Source organism: Diachasma alloeum, unplaced genomic scaffold (assembly GCF_001412515.2).
Source record: "Diachasma alloeum isolate Michigan unplaced genomic scaffold, Dall2.0 Dall_scaffold_00299, whole genome shotgun sequence".
NCBI lineage: Eukaryota > Metazoa > Arthropoda > Insecta > Hymenoptera > Braconidae > Diachasma > Diachasma alloeum.
In genome coordinates, this window is record NW_021680438.1 from 1,623,565 (window position 1) to 1,641,355 (window position 17,791).

Consider the following 17,791-nt stretch of genomic DNA (forward strand, 5'->3'; position numbering starts at 1 on the left):
GATTGCATTCCTCGGCTTCACCTCGGTTTGCAACTTTCACTCTCGTCAGAAAAGTTTTTTTCAGCCTTGTGACGTAATAGCTATTTTCATTGCGGCCGTAAGGCAGCGCTTCACGGACGGATACTCATGTGTTGCGTATCCATCCTAAAAAGTACCACTTTATGCACTAGTAGCACAATATACCATTTTATCACGCGATGTCTTTTTATTCTTCCCAACTTGACATAGACAGATGAAAAAATATAAAATAATACCTCCCATACCTCCTCGTTCCAAGTTTTTTACGTAAACAATTTCTCGGGAAGAGAAACAGGTTAAAGGGATTCGTGATTGAGGTCAATGATACATCGGGAATCTCAAAGTCGACAGACTTCGTCAAACCCTCCACATATTAGGGTCAATGGCCTAATGAGTTTTTAACAAGGTCCTTACTTTCCCTTCTTTCCTGCATGGTCTAAAACTTTTCTATTCCGGGATAGTTGATCCACTCCTCGTTGAATGGAAATAATTTCGGGTGAGAAAGTATTTTTCGTGATCAGTCATCGTACTTTCAGTCAACTGTGTAAAAGCGTAGAGTGCTAATGGTAAAAATATAAGAAATTCGCCACATTTTATATGGTTGATTAGAAGTATAATGAGTAATTAAACAATTAATTTTTTATTACCAGTCATTTCCGCATGGCTTTATTGCATGGGGAGGAATATCTATTCAAGTTTTTTTTGATATTTTGTCACAGTTAATATACATTGTTGCAAAAAAAATTGAAATCTTATAGACATGTTTAGGAGAGTGATTTTAAATTCGATTTAGGGAGAAAAAAATCATGAAGCCGAAAATTGAATGGAATTTTAAATTTCTTAGCAGCAGAAAGATGAAAATTTTTCAAATTACTTGAATTTTCAATCAGAAGACAAATATTCGGGACAACATTAGTCTAAATTTCATTTCATTGAAAGTCTAAGAATATATTCACCTGAATTTTACCGATTTCCATCAATTTTTAATATACATTGAAATAATATATTGGAATAATTAAAATAAAATTCACAGATTCCATTAATTTTTCTACGAAATTTTGGAATTACAATGTTGGAATTCCTTAAAATTACAGTCAAAAATTTTCAACACCGTATGCGGAGAAGCTTGACGCGTATGTACCCTAATTTTATAGCACAAGTGATCTTTCTCGGTGATTTTTGCACTAGAGGGAGAAATAAATCAGTAGCGAAATGGTAAAACGGTATAAGTCAATTTTGACTATTGATCAGTTTTCAATAAATCTCTCGGAATCTAAGGGAGGTAGCGAAATTGTTGTTATAACCTTTTTTGTAGAGCCGATTAAGTGCTACAACAAATATAATCACGAAATTTTCGCTATCTCCCTTAGATTCGGAAATATTCCTCAAAAACTCAACTGGGAGATAAGTCGACTTGAACCGCTTTATCATTTCGCTACTGAAATGTAGAGTTACTTGGAAATTTTCACCGACAAATGAAATTTAACAATTTGATCAGAAAGTCAATGGAATATGAGATTTTTTAATGACAAGATTCTACTTGTTAATTATTTCCGTGTAAATTTCAGCGAAAATCATTTTCGAAAATTTAATCAATCACTTTCTTCCCTTCATAAAATTTCCTCATTCTCATTGCGTTGATCAAGAACAAAGGAAGATGCTCTGAACTGTTCCGCAGTTGAACAATAAAAGATACAAACTTCAAAAGAGTGGCTCAAGGTCATTTACGAGACCAGAACAAAGAGACTGAAATTTGAGAGTATTATTCTCACTTGTCATATGTCTGGACGTATATTTCGGAGAACTCCACCTCGAATGATTACATCCTCCCTCCCGAATGACTTTCCTTAAATACCATGAAACAGTCTAGTCATGGGATACATATCCCCTGGAACAAGTTTCCCCTCCTTGCAGGGATCGACAGCAGACCCGAGTTGAAAAAATAAAAATCTCTTGAACCATTAACCTGTCATTGCTCACCATGTTTTTGAAAAATTTTTCAAATGGTAGTTTTCGCATAGAAAATTAACATAATAAAGAGGAAATGAAATGGAATTAGATAGTTAAAAGGTTTAAAGAACAATATTCGACAAAACAATTATTGACAAAATATTTGGAAGATTAAGTTCTGAATAGGAAAAATTGTATAGAAAGATTGTATTCTACGGATTTTTATCAAATAGTTCCTATTGGACATTTTCTATAAAGGAAACGCACATTTAAGCTGTGAAATTTTTCAACAGAATGGGCAAAAAAGTAGTTACATTTTCAACAAAAATTCAATAGAATTTTCTAACGATTTCGCTAAGTTTGCTCTAGGTTAATTTTTTAACAATGAACGCACGGAAAAATTTCATGGAAAAAATATCCCCGAGACAAGTTTCCTCTTCTATTCCTTGCAGGGATCGACAACAAACTCGAGCTAAAAAAAATGAAAACATCTTGAGCTATTACACTGAGAAAAAAAATATAATTCTGTCAATCAAATTTGTTTTGCACGAACAAATGCCCGAAATTTTCATATAAAATCTCCCTCTAAATTCTTGACTGAATCATATTTGATTGACAGAATTATATTCTTTTCTCAGCGTAACCCTTCGTTACTCCCCTCGTTTTTTAAAATGTTTTTAAATGGAGGAGAGGAAATTGAATTGGATAATTGAAGCTTTGAAGAATAATATTTGTTCGATAATTTTAATTTTTATCGATGCTGAAATTCTAAAAAAAACTATTGAAAAATGTTTGGAGGGTTAATTTCTCATAAACACAATTCCTCCCCGAGCAAAATACCTTCCAACGTATTTCCCGTTAAGTTATTCATCGCCACGTGAAACGAAATAGCAAGTTTTCAACGACTATTCTAAAACAAATCTGACATCGTAAAAATCCCAATAGAATTTGGCTCGTAAAATTTGACGAGCGAAATTTCTCCGTTTAACAGGTGCCAAATTTGTTACTTTACATGTCACACTTATCTGAATATAAGTTCCTTATTTAACTTCGTCCATTATCTAAGTAAACGGGCATATCCATTTCGGGGCAAACTTTCCATTTTCTGAGATCCGCCTGTAATGGGGCAGTGCCACTCAGGGATTTGTCAAATGTTGACTGCGTCAGTCCGAGGAGAAATTCAATGGAATAGAAGAAAAAGTGGTCAAAATTCCAGTCTCGTGATTCACTGATGAGGATGAAAGAGGAAGTGATTTTATTTTGCGATTCATCATACGACCTAGAATTAAATTCGGATGGAGAGAACGAGCCCTATGTGTACCGTTAAAATATGAATATGAGTTGTCTGTGTTGAATATTTAAACAGATTGCTCGACGGAACACAATGGTTTCTACAACTATATCTCCTCATGTTGAAAACGCAAATATCAGCCTGAATGACGAAGAATGATTTTGCGAATGAATTCAATGAGAAAAATTCAATCGCCACAGATTTGCATAATTTCTCATCAGGAGTCATTGTACCAAATTCAATGGAAATCGTCGACAAATTTCAGTTGAGTTGAGTTCGTTTATGCATCCGGAGAAATCACTAGTGATGCGGTACACTGCTTAAGGATATCCAAGTACTTTGGCTATTTTTTCTCTAGTGAAATACTTTTACTTTATGAGTTTATTATTTAAACTTTGCAGGTCTGAATTCGAAACCCGATATTGAAACGTTAGAAAATATCTTAACACCTGAGAAAAATTAGAAAATTTACTTTTGGAGGAAAAATGGCGATCTAATTTAAAAATTGCAATTTTTGAAAGTTACGAGCATTTTTTATAAATAATTTATCAATAATCAATTTTCCAACATAAAAATCATTTGTTGGGAATCTTAACTGATTTATTCACATTCAATTTTACCAGAAAGCGATTTCATGCCGAAAAATTACGGTTTTCGAAAGTTTAAACCATTTCAATTATTTATTTATCAACAACGAACGTTCAAAAAAATAATAATTTAGTGCTAAAAGTTATTTGAATGATGATAAATAGTTATGATTTTTTCAAATTCTTCTCACGTAATTTAATTAACAAATTTGATGATTGAAAATGGTTGAATTTATAGTGTGGTTATCCTTAAGTCGATTTAGGCCACAGCTCAGTTTTTGGAGAATATCTCCGAATCTAATTGAGATAACCAAATTTTCATTACAACCTTTTTTATAGAGTGAATTCAGGGCTATAGAAAATATTGCAACAAAAATTTCGCTATCTTCCTTAGATGGCGAGATATTCAGTGATAACTGGTCAATAGTCAAAATCGACTTCAACCGTTTTACCGCTTCGCTACTGAAATGACGCATTTGAATTAAATAATAATGCTTTTTTGCAATGTTATCATTCAATTTAAGAATATCTTTGTCAGAAATTAATCAAATTAATCTAATAAAAAGTCTTAATCATTTGAAATTGATTAATAAACTCGTTCCGTTCCGAATCAGTTATTTGCTAATTGATAAACTCTTTATTTAGATCAACAAAACATTTGTTTATTTTGAAAAAAATATTGATTTGGCATGAATGAAAGGGCGAATAAAAATCAAGTTTGTATTTTATTCAGAGTTTTATTATGAACGATTTCCAGAGACTCATTTATTCGATTCAGATAGATCATTTCTCTGGGTGCAGCTCTGGATAAAGCCGCCATAGAAACAAGTGCATAGGAAAGAATGCATCGAATTATATAAGACTGACCGACAGTGTTGTAATCCATATTCAGCTGGTTACCTTTCTCTGGGTCAAGGCGAATGGCCTCGTAATACTGCAGCTACGATGCACAAGGGATATTTCTACCTGACGCGGGCACAAGTCCCTTGATCGATGATTGTTGGATTGGGGTTCCATTGACCCCAACTACAAAAGTTGAAGAATAATCGTTCACATTCTGTCAAATCACTGTGGAAGTTCGAAGTGGAAAATCTTGGAGAGTTTAACAATGTGTTGTTTTCGATTTTGTTATCAATTATTTTGTGAAGTATTGGAGATTCTTCGATAGCTTTGTTCTATGGAAAAGGATGCACCAAATTGTTCTGCGACATTTCAATCAAATAAAATTATGTATTTGGATCGGATATTCTTTATTTGAGATTTTTTTATTCATTTCAACAGTTTTTCGGAATGAATAAATCGGGAGTTAGTAAATTCATATCACAGTTCAGTAATTTTTTTTTACTGAAATTAATTAATTCATCTAACTAATGAATTAATACCTAATTAATTATTTTTCAACTAATTAATTAATTAATTTATTAATTCATCAGCTAATTATTTCGTTTTTAACTGATGAAATCTTTATTTTGATGAAGGAAACATCGGTTCGTATTTAACAAATGATTATTCATTTGATGTGAATTAAAACGTAAATAAAAATTGAGTTAATTTATCCATTTTGTTCTATGGAAAAGGATGCACCAAATTGTTCTGCGACATTTCAATCAAATAAAATTATGTATTTGGATCGGATATTCTTTATTTGAGATTTTTTTATTCATTTCAACAGTTTTTCGGAATGAATAAATCGGGAGTTAGTAAATTCATATCACAGTTCAGTAATTTTTTTTTACTGAAATTAATTAATTCATCTAACTAATGAATTAATACCTAATTAATTATTTTTCAACTAATTAATTAATTAATTTATTAATTCATCAGCTAATTATTTCGTTTTTAACTGATGAAATCTTTATTTTGATGAAGGAAACATCGGTTCGTATTTAACAAATGATTATTCATTTGATGTGAATTAAAACGTAAATAAAAATTGAGTTAATTTATCCATTTTGTTCTATGGAAAAGGATGCACCAAATTGTTCTGCGACATTTCAATCAAATAAAATTATGTATTTGGATCGGATATTCTTTATTTGAGATTTTTTTATTCATTTCAACAGTTTTTCGGAATGAATAAATCGGGAGTTAGTAAATTCATATCACAGTTCAGTAATTTTTTTTTACTGAAATTAATTAATTCATCTAACTAATGAATTAATACCTAATTAATTATTTTTCAACTAATTAATTAATTAATTTATTAATTCATCAGCTAATTATTTCGTTTTTAACTGATGAAATCTTTATTTTGATGAAGGAAACATCGGTTCGTATTTAACAAATGATTATTCATTTGAAGTGAATTAAAACGTAAATAAAAATTGAGTTAATTTATCCATTTTGTAGCACGAGTGGTATTTTTCGAATGGCGATCGAAATTATCCAAAAATATGAAAACTCAGGCGACTATGCAAAATTCAATGTAAAAGAATATTCAATTTTCACAATGAATTTTGCAATATCCATGTTTAACATGAAAAACTCTATTTCATAAATTTTTAGGATGAATAAATAATAATAAAATTCGCGGACGGATTAGCTTGATAGAAAATTCAAACTGACATTTGAATTTCAAAAAATTTCCTACGGTGAAAAAAAATTTGTTCAGGATTTGTAGAATTTTTAAATCTAAACCAGTCCTCGAGTTTTCGGATATCCATTGGAAATTGCCGATAAATAGGACAGTCCTCGTCATGGAGCACTGAATATTCATGTTAAGCAGTTTAGAATACACTGAATTTTGATGTTATTTCATAACTCTATCGATCGATTTAATGAGCCCATACGAAAAAAGCCGTATTAATTATAATTCCATTAGAAATTTGATCAGTTTCCTGCCGATTTCACAGTTTAATTGAAATTTATTGAACAGTAGAAAATCCATAAATCCTCATTTTTCGATGTTAATTATTCGGTTGGGATTATTGTAAAGAAATTTCTCAGCATAAATTTTCCAAGTTATCTCTGCACCCTTTGTCGTTTCTCATTGGAAGAAAAAAACTTCAAAAATTTATGCCGAGGAATTTCTACAAAAAAATTTCATCAGAGTGAGTTTTATAGGGAAATTATAATCTGATCTGATCTTGATCTTTTCCCGTTGAATTTTGAACAGTGATACATGACAATTTCCGGTAACTTTCTTCTCTTCTCACCGTTCCCCAAAATTTGAACGGAAATCACAGATGTAGATAATGGTCCGAGTAAAGAGGTCACGAGGTGAGTTTGGAGAGAATAATAGAGAAGCCAATGATTTGACTTGATTTTTTAAGGAAGAAAACTACTGCTTCGCCTCTACCTCAACCCATATCCAGCACTGTGTAAACGCTCGCATGAGTATGCATAGCGCAAACTCCAATATACGGAAAACTCGGCGCGAGATCATTCGTGTACCCATCTTCACAAACTCGTTAACGTCTTGGTGCGGGACTCCATTCATTCAATACCGTTTTACACATTTACACGAACAATGTTCATTTCATTTCAGAGTTATGAATTGTACTGGCATATTTTTTTCTTCGTGACCGATATAAGAACGTCGTGACGTCACGTATGAAAAAATTTAATAGAAAAACTTACCCAATTCGCTAGAAAATTCTTTAGGAATTCTCTACAAATTCTTTTGAGATTCGATTAAAATTCTAGGGAATTCTCGTTAAAATTCTATTTGGTTTTTTAAAAAATTTCCAGAGAAAATTTCAAACTGAAAAATCGAAATCTATTGACTTTTTCCTATCAAATATCTAATTGAATGTGCATAAAAAACAAATAGAATAGAATTTCAATGAGAATTAGAAGTAGAAATAGAATGTGATTTTTGTCGGAATAGAATTATTTTTTTGAATAGAATTTTGTAGCGCATTCGCTAAGGTTTTCTATTGAATTTTTTCATACGTGATGTTTTGACACCGCGGTTCCAATGTACTTACACGTAGGGAATAGCTCATTGAAACGCAATAAACTTTATTTGAATGAGATAAATCCCTGCGGAAATCATCTTAACCGCTTTCATTCGTTTTATTTAGCAATTATACTCTTAATTTTTTTAATTTACAATTTCATTCACATACAATAATTTTCGTATTCTTTGCTGTTTAAAAATTATTCCTGAAATTTCAAGTGAAAAATCTAAAAAATTTTAACAATCGCTCGTTCACACGAAATTTTCATGTGTTTTGTTATTGAAAAATCAATCGAATTCTGGAGTATTCAATGGAATTGCAATTTTCAGGTCCAGATAATGGAAAAAATTATTAAATAATTGAAAAATTTAATTGAACATTCATCTGATGTTCAATTTCCGCAATGAATTTGAAAATTATAGATGCCATTGAAATATCAGTGATAATCTAAGACGGAAAACTCAATTATTCTGACTTCCCAACCTGAATAAGAGATTCCATGAGCGATTTGATCTTAAATTGAATTCAGATTCCCAATATTGAGAATTCAAGTGCAACTATTACTTAATTTTAAAAAATTGCTAACAGCGTTCTAACAGTCAGTCAAATTATTCTGTGAAAATGAGAAAAATGAAACATGAGTGATATCTAATAATCACGTCCAATAAAAAAACGTGAACTCATGCTTATTGGAACAAAGATGTTTGAATCACATAAAATAAATAATCTATTCATTCAATAAATGATTTATTTGATTTAATTAACGGATTGTAACATGTATGATAGTCTTTAAGTTGATCAAGGGAACATCTGTCAATGTTTATAAAACTATTACTCATTTGATGTGCATTAAAACACAAACAGAAATTGTTTTTAAGTTAGAGGAAAAGTTTAATTAACAGCTATTTGAATCAACCCATTGATTGGGTTCAAATCATGTTGATTTAATTTTTTAATTTGAAAAAATAGAGGTAATATTTGACTAATTTTAGAGTGCCGAATAGCAATCGAAATTATTATAAAATATAAAAATTTAGTAGCGAAGCAGTAAAACAGTTTTCAATGCATAACTCGAAATCTAAAGATGATCGGAAAATTTTTGTTACGACCTTTTTTGTAGCTCTCAATTCGCTCTACAAAGAAGGTTATTACAAAAATTTGGTTATCTCTTCAAGATTCAGAGATACTCCTCGAAAATTCAACTACTGAATTCAGGCCACTGTACTGAATTAAATTCAAACTACTGTTCAATTTTCACACTGCATTTGAGAAATAAAATTCAGATTCTTAAATTCAAGAACTTTTCCGACAGTTCAACAAAATTTTTTTGTAAATCATGAAATTTCCGTCCCATTTCTCCCAAAACTCTTCAAACTCTCATCAAAACTTGAAATCTCCCACTATTATTTATAAAAAATGTGAATCCACCCAAATGATGATAACTTCCGAGCCTAAAAAACAGGTAATCAAGGATGCATCACCCCGAACCCCCCTAAATTCCACAATTCCCCGATGAATCCCCTCACCCTGACCCAAATACTCGTCCTAATCTAACGCCAGTGAGAAAAAAAACCCGAAGACCACAAGAAGTGGAAGGAGGCGCTGGGCGACGCCCAATGAGCGTCGCTTAGCACTGGTTTGTCTAAAAAATTATCGACGAAAGTTTTAGCTGAGATGCGTATGTGTGACGAAGAGAATACGCTGAGTATACATGGGTGGAGATGAGAAGAAGTCGTTAGGTTTGGCTATGGGGTGGGAGACGCCCAGGTACGAGTATAAAGATTCATGCTTGGGAGGGCCAAGTCACACTCAACTCCGAAAATTTTCCGGACACAGTCGGTTCCAGTGCTACAGTCGCTCGAGTGATTATTCCTCTGTGAGAAGAATTAAATCGTAATCAACATGAATAAATTCGTGATACTCGGACTTTTCGTTGCTTCGGCAATGGCAGTTCCCATGCCGGATAATACCGGTAACGTTGACTGTTTGGAGATGGAGGATTCCCTCTTCAGTTGTCTCGCTGTCAAGGCCAATAACGCCCTGTCAAGGGCCGCCAGGTCTAGCGATATTCAGCTGATTTCGGGAATAACATTCGTCCGTGACACCCCAAGTAAGTATTCCAATAAACTCTATCATCGACCCGGAAACAATAGTCTCCTGTGCCCAGATAAATGAATTTTCCCAAAGTACTACCGCTAATTCACGGCTTCGTTTCTCCCAGTGGAACGCTCGGGAAAATCCCTGAAGACCGAGATCGAAGTTCTGAACGAACTTCCCCGCGACGCCTCCGATAGAACCATGAAATTGTTCTCCATGCTGTACGACTCAGCCGTGTCCTTCCTCAAGAGCCACAGTCTCAAGATCAACATGCCAGAGGAGTCCGTCTCCCGTGCCCTCACCGAAGGTAAGATGCAATTTTAATAACTCATTCATCCTTCATCCTTCGATTCAATAAAATTACGTAATTGTTGCGCGATTGCCCCTGCTCGCTGCAGCGCAGCTCTGAAAGACGCGGATTGACGTGATTCCGTGACTTTCACTGACCAACTCGTCGTTAACTCGTTCTCAAACGTGATGTTTTCTTTTTTACTTCGAGATTCCTCTTGTTCCGATAGATTCTTCACTTTCTCGTTTTAAAATTAATTTTCCTGTATTCTACGACTTTTTATTTCTTTGATAATACTTTAACTGTGCTCTGAAGTTTTAATACTTCTGTGATAATGATTTTAGACATTTTCCCAAGTCGTTGCAAGACCAACTCCTTGTTAACTCGTTCTTAAACGCGATGGTTTCTTTCTTATTTCGAGATTCCTCCTGTTGCGATAGATTCCTCCTCACTTTCTTGTTTCAAAACCAATTTTCCTGTGTTCTAGGACTTTATTTCTTTGATAATACTTTAACTATACTTTCTGAAGGTTTAGTACTTCTGTGATAATGATTTTAGACATTTTCCTAAGTCTTGGCAAGATTAACTCGTTAACTCGTTCTCAAACGCGATGGTTTCTTTTTCATTCCGGGATTCTTCCTGTTGCGATAGATTTCTCTTCACTTTCTCATTTCAAAATCAATTTTCGTCTGTTCTATGACTTTTTACTTCTTTGATAATGATTCAATTGTACTCTGAAGTTTTAATACTTCTGCGATAATGATTTCAGTCATTTTCTCAGGTCGTGGCAAGATCAACTCGTTAACTCGTTCTCAAATGCGATGGTTTCTTTTTCATTTCGGGATTCTTCCCGTTCCGATAAACTCCTCTTCACTTTCTCATTTCAAAATCAATTTTCCTCTGTTCTATGCCTTTTTATTTCTTTGATAATGCTTTCACTGTGCTCTGAAGTTTTAATACTTCTGTGATAATGATTTTAGTCATTTTCCCAGGTCGTGGCAAGATCAAGAAGGTCGTCCTCCCCCTGATCGCCGCAGCAGGCCTCAAAATCCTGGCCCTCGTCCCAATCCTCTTCGGTGGACTCGGTCTCCTCGTCCTCAAGGCCCTCGTCGTCGGCAAAATTGCCCTCCTCATCGCTGGCATCCTCGCCTTCCAGAAGCTCTTCGGTAGCGGTGCCAGTGGCGCCAGCGGTTTCGGTGCATCAAACTTCTTCAAGAACCTTCAGCCATCTTCATCCTACTACGACAACAACGCTGGCACCCAGGGGTGGGCCTCTGGTAATGGCCAACAGCAGCAGCAGGGATACTACAAGAGGAGTTTCGACGACGGAAAAACCGCCCAGAACCTCGCTTACTCCGCTCACGTCCCCACTGAGACCGACTAAATTCATTTTTATGCACTCGTAAAAACGATATTCAGACAGATTCAGGGAGAGCGATTGCGTGAGGAGAAAAGATCTTATGGTGTAACTCTGTATTCCGAGGGCCACCTTCACGACTGCTAGCATTAGTATTTATGAGTATATTTATTTATACTAAAAATTGTGCGGATTTCTCTATGTAATTAAATTATTGCCATCATAATAAATTATTTCTTACAAAATATCGAGGAATTCTTACTGAAAAATATCCCTGACATTCCATCATCAACTCATTCATCATCAGAACAGTTTCAGATTGTATGAATAAGATATTTGATTTTAATAGAATTATCGATACCCAATTCCATTAATCAAATCAGAAATTTCCATTGGAATGAAGGCGATCGTATTCGGTTCATCTGTCCCACTCACAAAAAACAAAAATACTAATTGGCCTTACTGTGATTTCCCTGAAACAAGTTTCTACTCCTAGTAAAAATTGATGGAAATTCTGCGACATTGAGCCAAAGGGCCTATTCCTATAACATTCCATGTCGCGCGCCAACTCACGCCGCGATGTTTTCGCGCCATGAAATTCCTATTAAGGTCACTGAGACTCAGCCATATGTTCACCTCCACATAAAAAGGGCCCACTTTGTCGCCTCTAGTTTCCGAGATATTCACGTTTTTGTCTCTGTAACTCTCATTTAAACCAATGTTAAATTATTTATTTAATCTTCTTCATTTTGGTCTTAAAATGGGCGGAATGTTATCAATATTCTCAGAGTATACATAATCCCAAATAGTCAAAGTGAGCCCTTCCCATCTGGGCGTACATATATAAGCTCACCAGGACGCGAGCCCTACAAGAGTAGTTTCGATGACGGAAAACCCGCCCAGAACCTCGCTTACTCCGCTCACGTCCCCACTGAGACCGACTAAATTCATTTTTATGCACTCGTAAAAACGATATTCAGACAGATTCAGGGAGAGCGATTGCGTGAGGAGAAAAGATCTTATGGTGTAACTCTGTATTCCGAGGGCCACCTTCACGACTGCTAGTATTAGTATTTATGAGTATATTTATTTATACTAAAAATTGTGCGGATTTCTCTATGTAATTAAATTATTGCCATCATAATAAATTATTTCTTACAAAATATCGAGGAATTCTTACTGAAAAATATCCCTGACATTCCATCATCAACTCATTCATCATCAGAACAGTTTCAGATTGTATGAATAAGATATTTGATTTTAATAGAATTATCGATACCCAATTCCATTAATCAAATCAGAAATTTCCATTGGAATGAAGGCGATCGTATTCGGTTCATCTGTCCCACTCACAAAAAACAAAAATACTAATTGGCCTTACTGTGATTTCCCTGAAACAAGTTTCTACTCCTAGTAAAAATTGATGGAAATTCTGCGACATTGAGCCAAAGGGCCTATTCCTATAACATTCCATGTCGCGCGCCAACTCACGCCGCGATGTTTTCGCGCCATGAAATTCCTATTAAGGTCACTGAGACTCAGCCATATGTTCACCTCCACATAAAAAGGGCCCACTTTGTCGCCTCTAGTTTCCGAGATATTCACGTTTTTGTCTCTGTAACTCTCATTTAAACCAATGTTAAATTATTTATTTAATCTTCTTCATTTTGGTCTTAAAATGGGCGGAATGTTATCAATATTCTCAGAGTATACATAATCCCAAATAGTCAAAGTGAGCCCTTCCCATCTGGGCGTACATATATAAGCTCACCAGGACGCGAGCCCTACAAGAGTAGTTTCGATGACGGAAAACCCGCCCAGAACCTCGCTTACTCCGCTCACGTCCCCACTGAGACCGACTAAATTCATTTTTATGCACTCGTAAAAACGATATTCAGACAGATTCAGGGAGAGCGATTGCGTGAGGAGAAAAGATCTTATGGTGTAACTCTGTATTCCGAGGGCCACCTTCACGACTGCTAGTATTAGTATTTATGAGTATATTTATTTATACTAAAAATTGTGCGGATTTCTCTATGTAATTAAATTATTGCCATCATAATAAATTATTTCTTACAAAATATCGAGGAATTCTTACTGAAAAATATCCCTGACATTCCATCATCAACTCATTCATCATCAGAACAGTTTCAGATTGTATGAATAAGATATTTGATTTTAATAGAATTATCGATACCCAATTCCATTAATCAAATCAGAAATTTCCATTGGAATGAAGGCGATCGTATTCGGTTCATCTGTCCCACTCACAAAAAACAAAAATACTAATTGGCCTTACTGTGATTTCCCTGAAACAAGTTTCTACTCCTAGTAAAAATTGATGGAAATTCTGCGACATTGAGCCAAAGGGCCTATTCCTATAACATTCCATGTCGCGCGCCAACTCACGCCGCGATGTTTTCGCGCCATGAAATTCCTATTAAGGTCACTGAGACTCAGCCATATGTTCACCTCCACATAAAAAGGGCCCACTTTGTCGCCTCTAGTTTCCGAGATATTCACGTTTTTGTCTCTGTAACTCTCATTTAAACCAATGTTAAATTATTTATTTAATCTTCTTCATTTTGGTCTTAAAATGGGCGGAATGTTATCAATATTCTCAGAGTATACATAATCCCAAATAGTCAAAGTGAGCCCTTCCCATCTGGGCGTACATATATAAGCTCACCAGGACGCGAGCCCTACAAGAGTAGTTTCGATGACGGAAAACCCGCCCAGAACCTCGCTTACTCCGCTCACGTCCCCACTGAGACCGACTAAATTCATTTTTATGCACTCGTAAAAACGATATTCAGACAGATTCAGGGAGAGCGATTGCGTGAGGAGAAAAGATCTTATGGTGTAACTCTGTATTCCGAGGGCCACCTTCACGACTGCTAGTATTAGTATTTATGAGTATATTTATTTATACTAAAAATTGTGCGGATTTCTCTATGTAATTAAATTATTGCCATCATAATAAATTATTTCTTACAAAATATCGAGGAATTCTTACTGAAAAATATCCCTGACATTCCATCATCAACTCATTCATCATCAGAACAGTTTCAGATTGTATGAATAAGATATTTGATTTTAATAGAATTATCGATACCCAATTCCATTAATCAAATCAGAAATTTCCATTGGAATGAAGGCGATCGTATTCGGTTCATCTGTCCCACTCACAAAAAACAAAAATACTAATTGGCCTTACTGTGATTTCCCTGAAACAAGTTTCTACTCCTAGTAAAAATTGATGGAAATTCTGCGACATTGAGCCAAAGGGCCTATTCCTATAACATTCCATGTCGCGCGCCAACTCACGCCGCGATGTTTTCGCGCCATGAAATTCCTATTAAGGTCACTGAGACTCAGCCATATGTTCACCTCCACATAAAAAGGGCCCACTTTGTCGCCTCTAGTTTCCGAGATATTCACGTTTTTGTCTCTGTAACTCTCATTTAAACCAATGTTAAATTATTTATTTAATCTTCTTCATTTTGGTCTTAAAATGGGCGGAATGTTATCAATATTCTCAGAGTATACATAATCCCAAATAGTCAAAGTGAGCCCTTCCCATCTGGGCGTACATATATAAGCTCACCAGGACGCGAGCCCTACAAGAGTAGTTTCGATGACGGAAAACCCGCCCAGAACCTCGCTTACTCCGCTCACGTCCCCACTGAGACCGACTAAATTCATTTTTATGCACTCGTAAAAACGATATTCAGACAGATTCAGGGAGAGCGATTGCGTGAGGAGAAAAGATCTTATGGTGTAACTCTGTATTCCGAGGGCCACCTTCACGACTGCTAGTATTAGTATTTATGAGTATATTTATTTATACTAAAAATTGTGCGGATTTCTCTATGTAATTAAATTATTGCCATCATAATAAATTATTTCTTACAAAATATCGAGGAATTCTTACTGAAAAATATCCCTGACATTCCATCATCAACTCATTCATCATCAGAACAGTTTCAGATTGTATGAATAAGATATTTGATTTTAATAGAATTATCGATACCCAATTCCATTAATCAAATCAGAAATTTCCATTGGAATGAAGGCGATCGTATTCGGTTCATCTGTCCCACTCACAAAAAACAAAAATACTAATTGGCCTTACTGTGATTTCCCTGAAACAAGTTTCTACTCCTAGTAAAAATTGATGGAAATTCTGCGACATTGAGCCAAAGGGCCTATTCCTATAACATTCCATGTCGCGCGCCAACTCACGCCGCGATGTTTTCGCGCCATGAAATTCCTATTAAGGTCACTGAGACTCAGCCATATGTTCACCTCCACATAAAAAGGGCCCACTTTGTCGCCTCTAGTTTCCGAGATATTCACGTTTTTGTCTCTGTAACTCTCATTTAAACCAATGTTAAATTATTTATTTAATCTTCTTCATTTTGGTCTTAAAATGGGCGGAATGTTATCAATATTCTCAGAGTATACATAATCCCAAATAGTCAAAGTGGGCCCTTCCCATCTGGGCGTACATATATAAGCTCACCAGGACGCGAGCCCTACAAGAGTAGTTTCGATGACGGAAAACCCGCCCAGGACCTCGCTTACTCCGCTCACGTATCCACTGAGATTGAAAAATAGTATATTTCGTCATTAGGCCGAAAAAAAATTTTCTGGTGAATATGAGGTTTGCAGCACGAGCCGAAGGCGAGGGCTGCAATCATATTCGTCAGAAAAGTTTTATTTGGCCGTATGACGAACAATATTTTCTGTCATGACGGCCGTAGGCAGCATTTCACGGACGCGGAGCTCGCCTTCGGCACGTGCTGCAAACTTCATATTCGCCAGAAAAGTTTTTTTCGGCCTAATGACCAAATATACTATTTCGTCACTAGACCCGATAAAAAATCGCGGTTTTCGGGCCCAATGACAAAAAATATTGTTCGATAGACTGACGCGAAGAACTTTTCTACCCCATACGATGACAGAGCTCTCGTTTGACTCGTCCTGTAACCTCATATTCGCCAGAAAAGTTCCTCACGGCCTAATGTTGAAATGTACTATTTACGCACTCGTAAAAACGATATTCACATTCAGGGAGAGCGATTTCATGAGGATAAAAGATCTTATGGTGTAACTCTGTATTCCGAGGGCCACTTCACGACTGCTACCACAAGCATCTATGAGTGTATTCATTCATACTAAAAATTGTGCGGATTTTTCTACGCAATTTAATTATTGCCATCAAAATGATTTATTTGTTGAAAAATATGAAGGAATTTTTACACCATGAACTCATTCATCATCAGACCAGTTTGAGATTTGTCAAGATAAGATATTTGAATTTCATTAATCAAATCATAAATTTCCATCTGAATGAAGCAGATCGTATCCGATTCATCCCTCCCACTCACAGAAATCAAAAATCCTAATTGGCCTTGTACCGTGATTTCCCTGATACAAGTTTCACAATGAGACTCAGCCGAATAAGCTCACCAGGACGAGATTCGGGGCACGGGTTTAGCATGCCATACTGTGTCACGACAGACATGGAAAACTAATTCTCACCTGAAAGCCAATACCGCCATTTCCAGATGTATTGTCAACACGAAAGAGAAAAAAAGCTACGATGTGTGTATATCAATGCGCATTGTCGCCAGGTAAAAAAGACACACCTGTTTTAATACTGTACACGAGACAGAAAATGGAACATGAATTTGTCTCTATGCACTGAACAATCGTTTCTCCGGTATTCATTCTGACACGTGACTATGGAACACGAAGAGACTGACGACCCGGTTGAATTTAACAAAAGATTATCCCAGTGGACGGGCAATTTTTTCAGCACGAGGGGACGTCAATTCGTCTGTTGAATGCATCAAGTCGAAAGACGGAAATTCCTGAGACATCAGATTTGATCCAGTGAAAGGGGTGCAGGTGAGGCGTGGCTGTTGCATTGGCTGCGAGCAAACGTCCCGAGCTCGTTGACTCCGTCGAAGGGTTGAAAGTGATCGCCAATAAAAGGAAAACTAATTCTCCAGTTCTGTTCTCGTTTTTTAAACACGAAAAGAAGAATGTCACGCACACGGAGATGCCCCCCGCATTGTAATGCATCGCCATCGGTCTGAATGAAGAATTGTAATTCCTGACGTGGGCAACATGTTCTTTTGCCAAATGGTTCACCTGGGCCAACCCCACCATGCAAAGTCGCGGTTGATATAAAAGTGAAAAATTAACAGGGACGAAAACAGTCGAAAAGTTATTTCGTCGAGGGGAAGATTGACGAGAGGAGGTAGACGTGCATTTGTCGTTGACATTAGG

General features: G+C 35.7%; 1 protein-coding gene across 1 annotated transcript; it reads left to right on the forward strand.

Moving 5' to 3' along the window:
• Positions 1-9,650: 9,650 nt before the first annotated feature.
• On the forward strand, positions 9,651-11,518 carry LOC107039393. The gene is made up of 3 exons (XM_015258974.1): positions 9,651-9,858; positions 9,970-10,152; positions 11,127-11,518. The coding sequence occupies exons 1-3, from the start codon at positions 9,651-9,653 to the stop codon at positions 11,516-11,518; spliced, it is 783 nt and encodes a 260-aa protein (XP_015114460.1).
• The last annotated feature ends 6,273 nt before the right edge of the window (positions 11,519-17,791 follow it).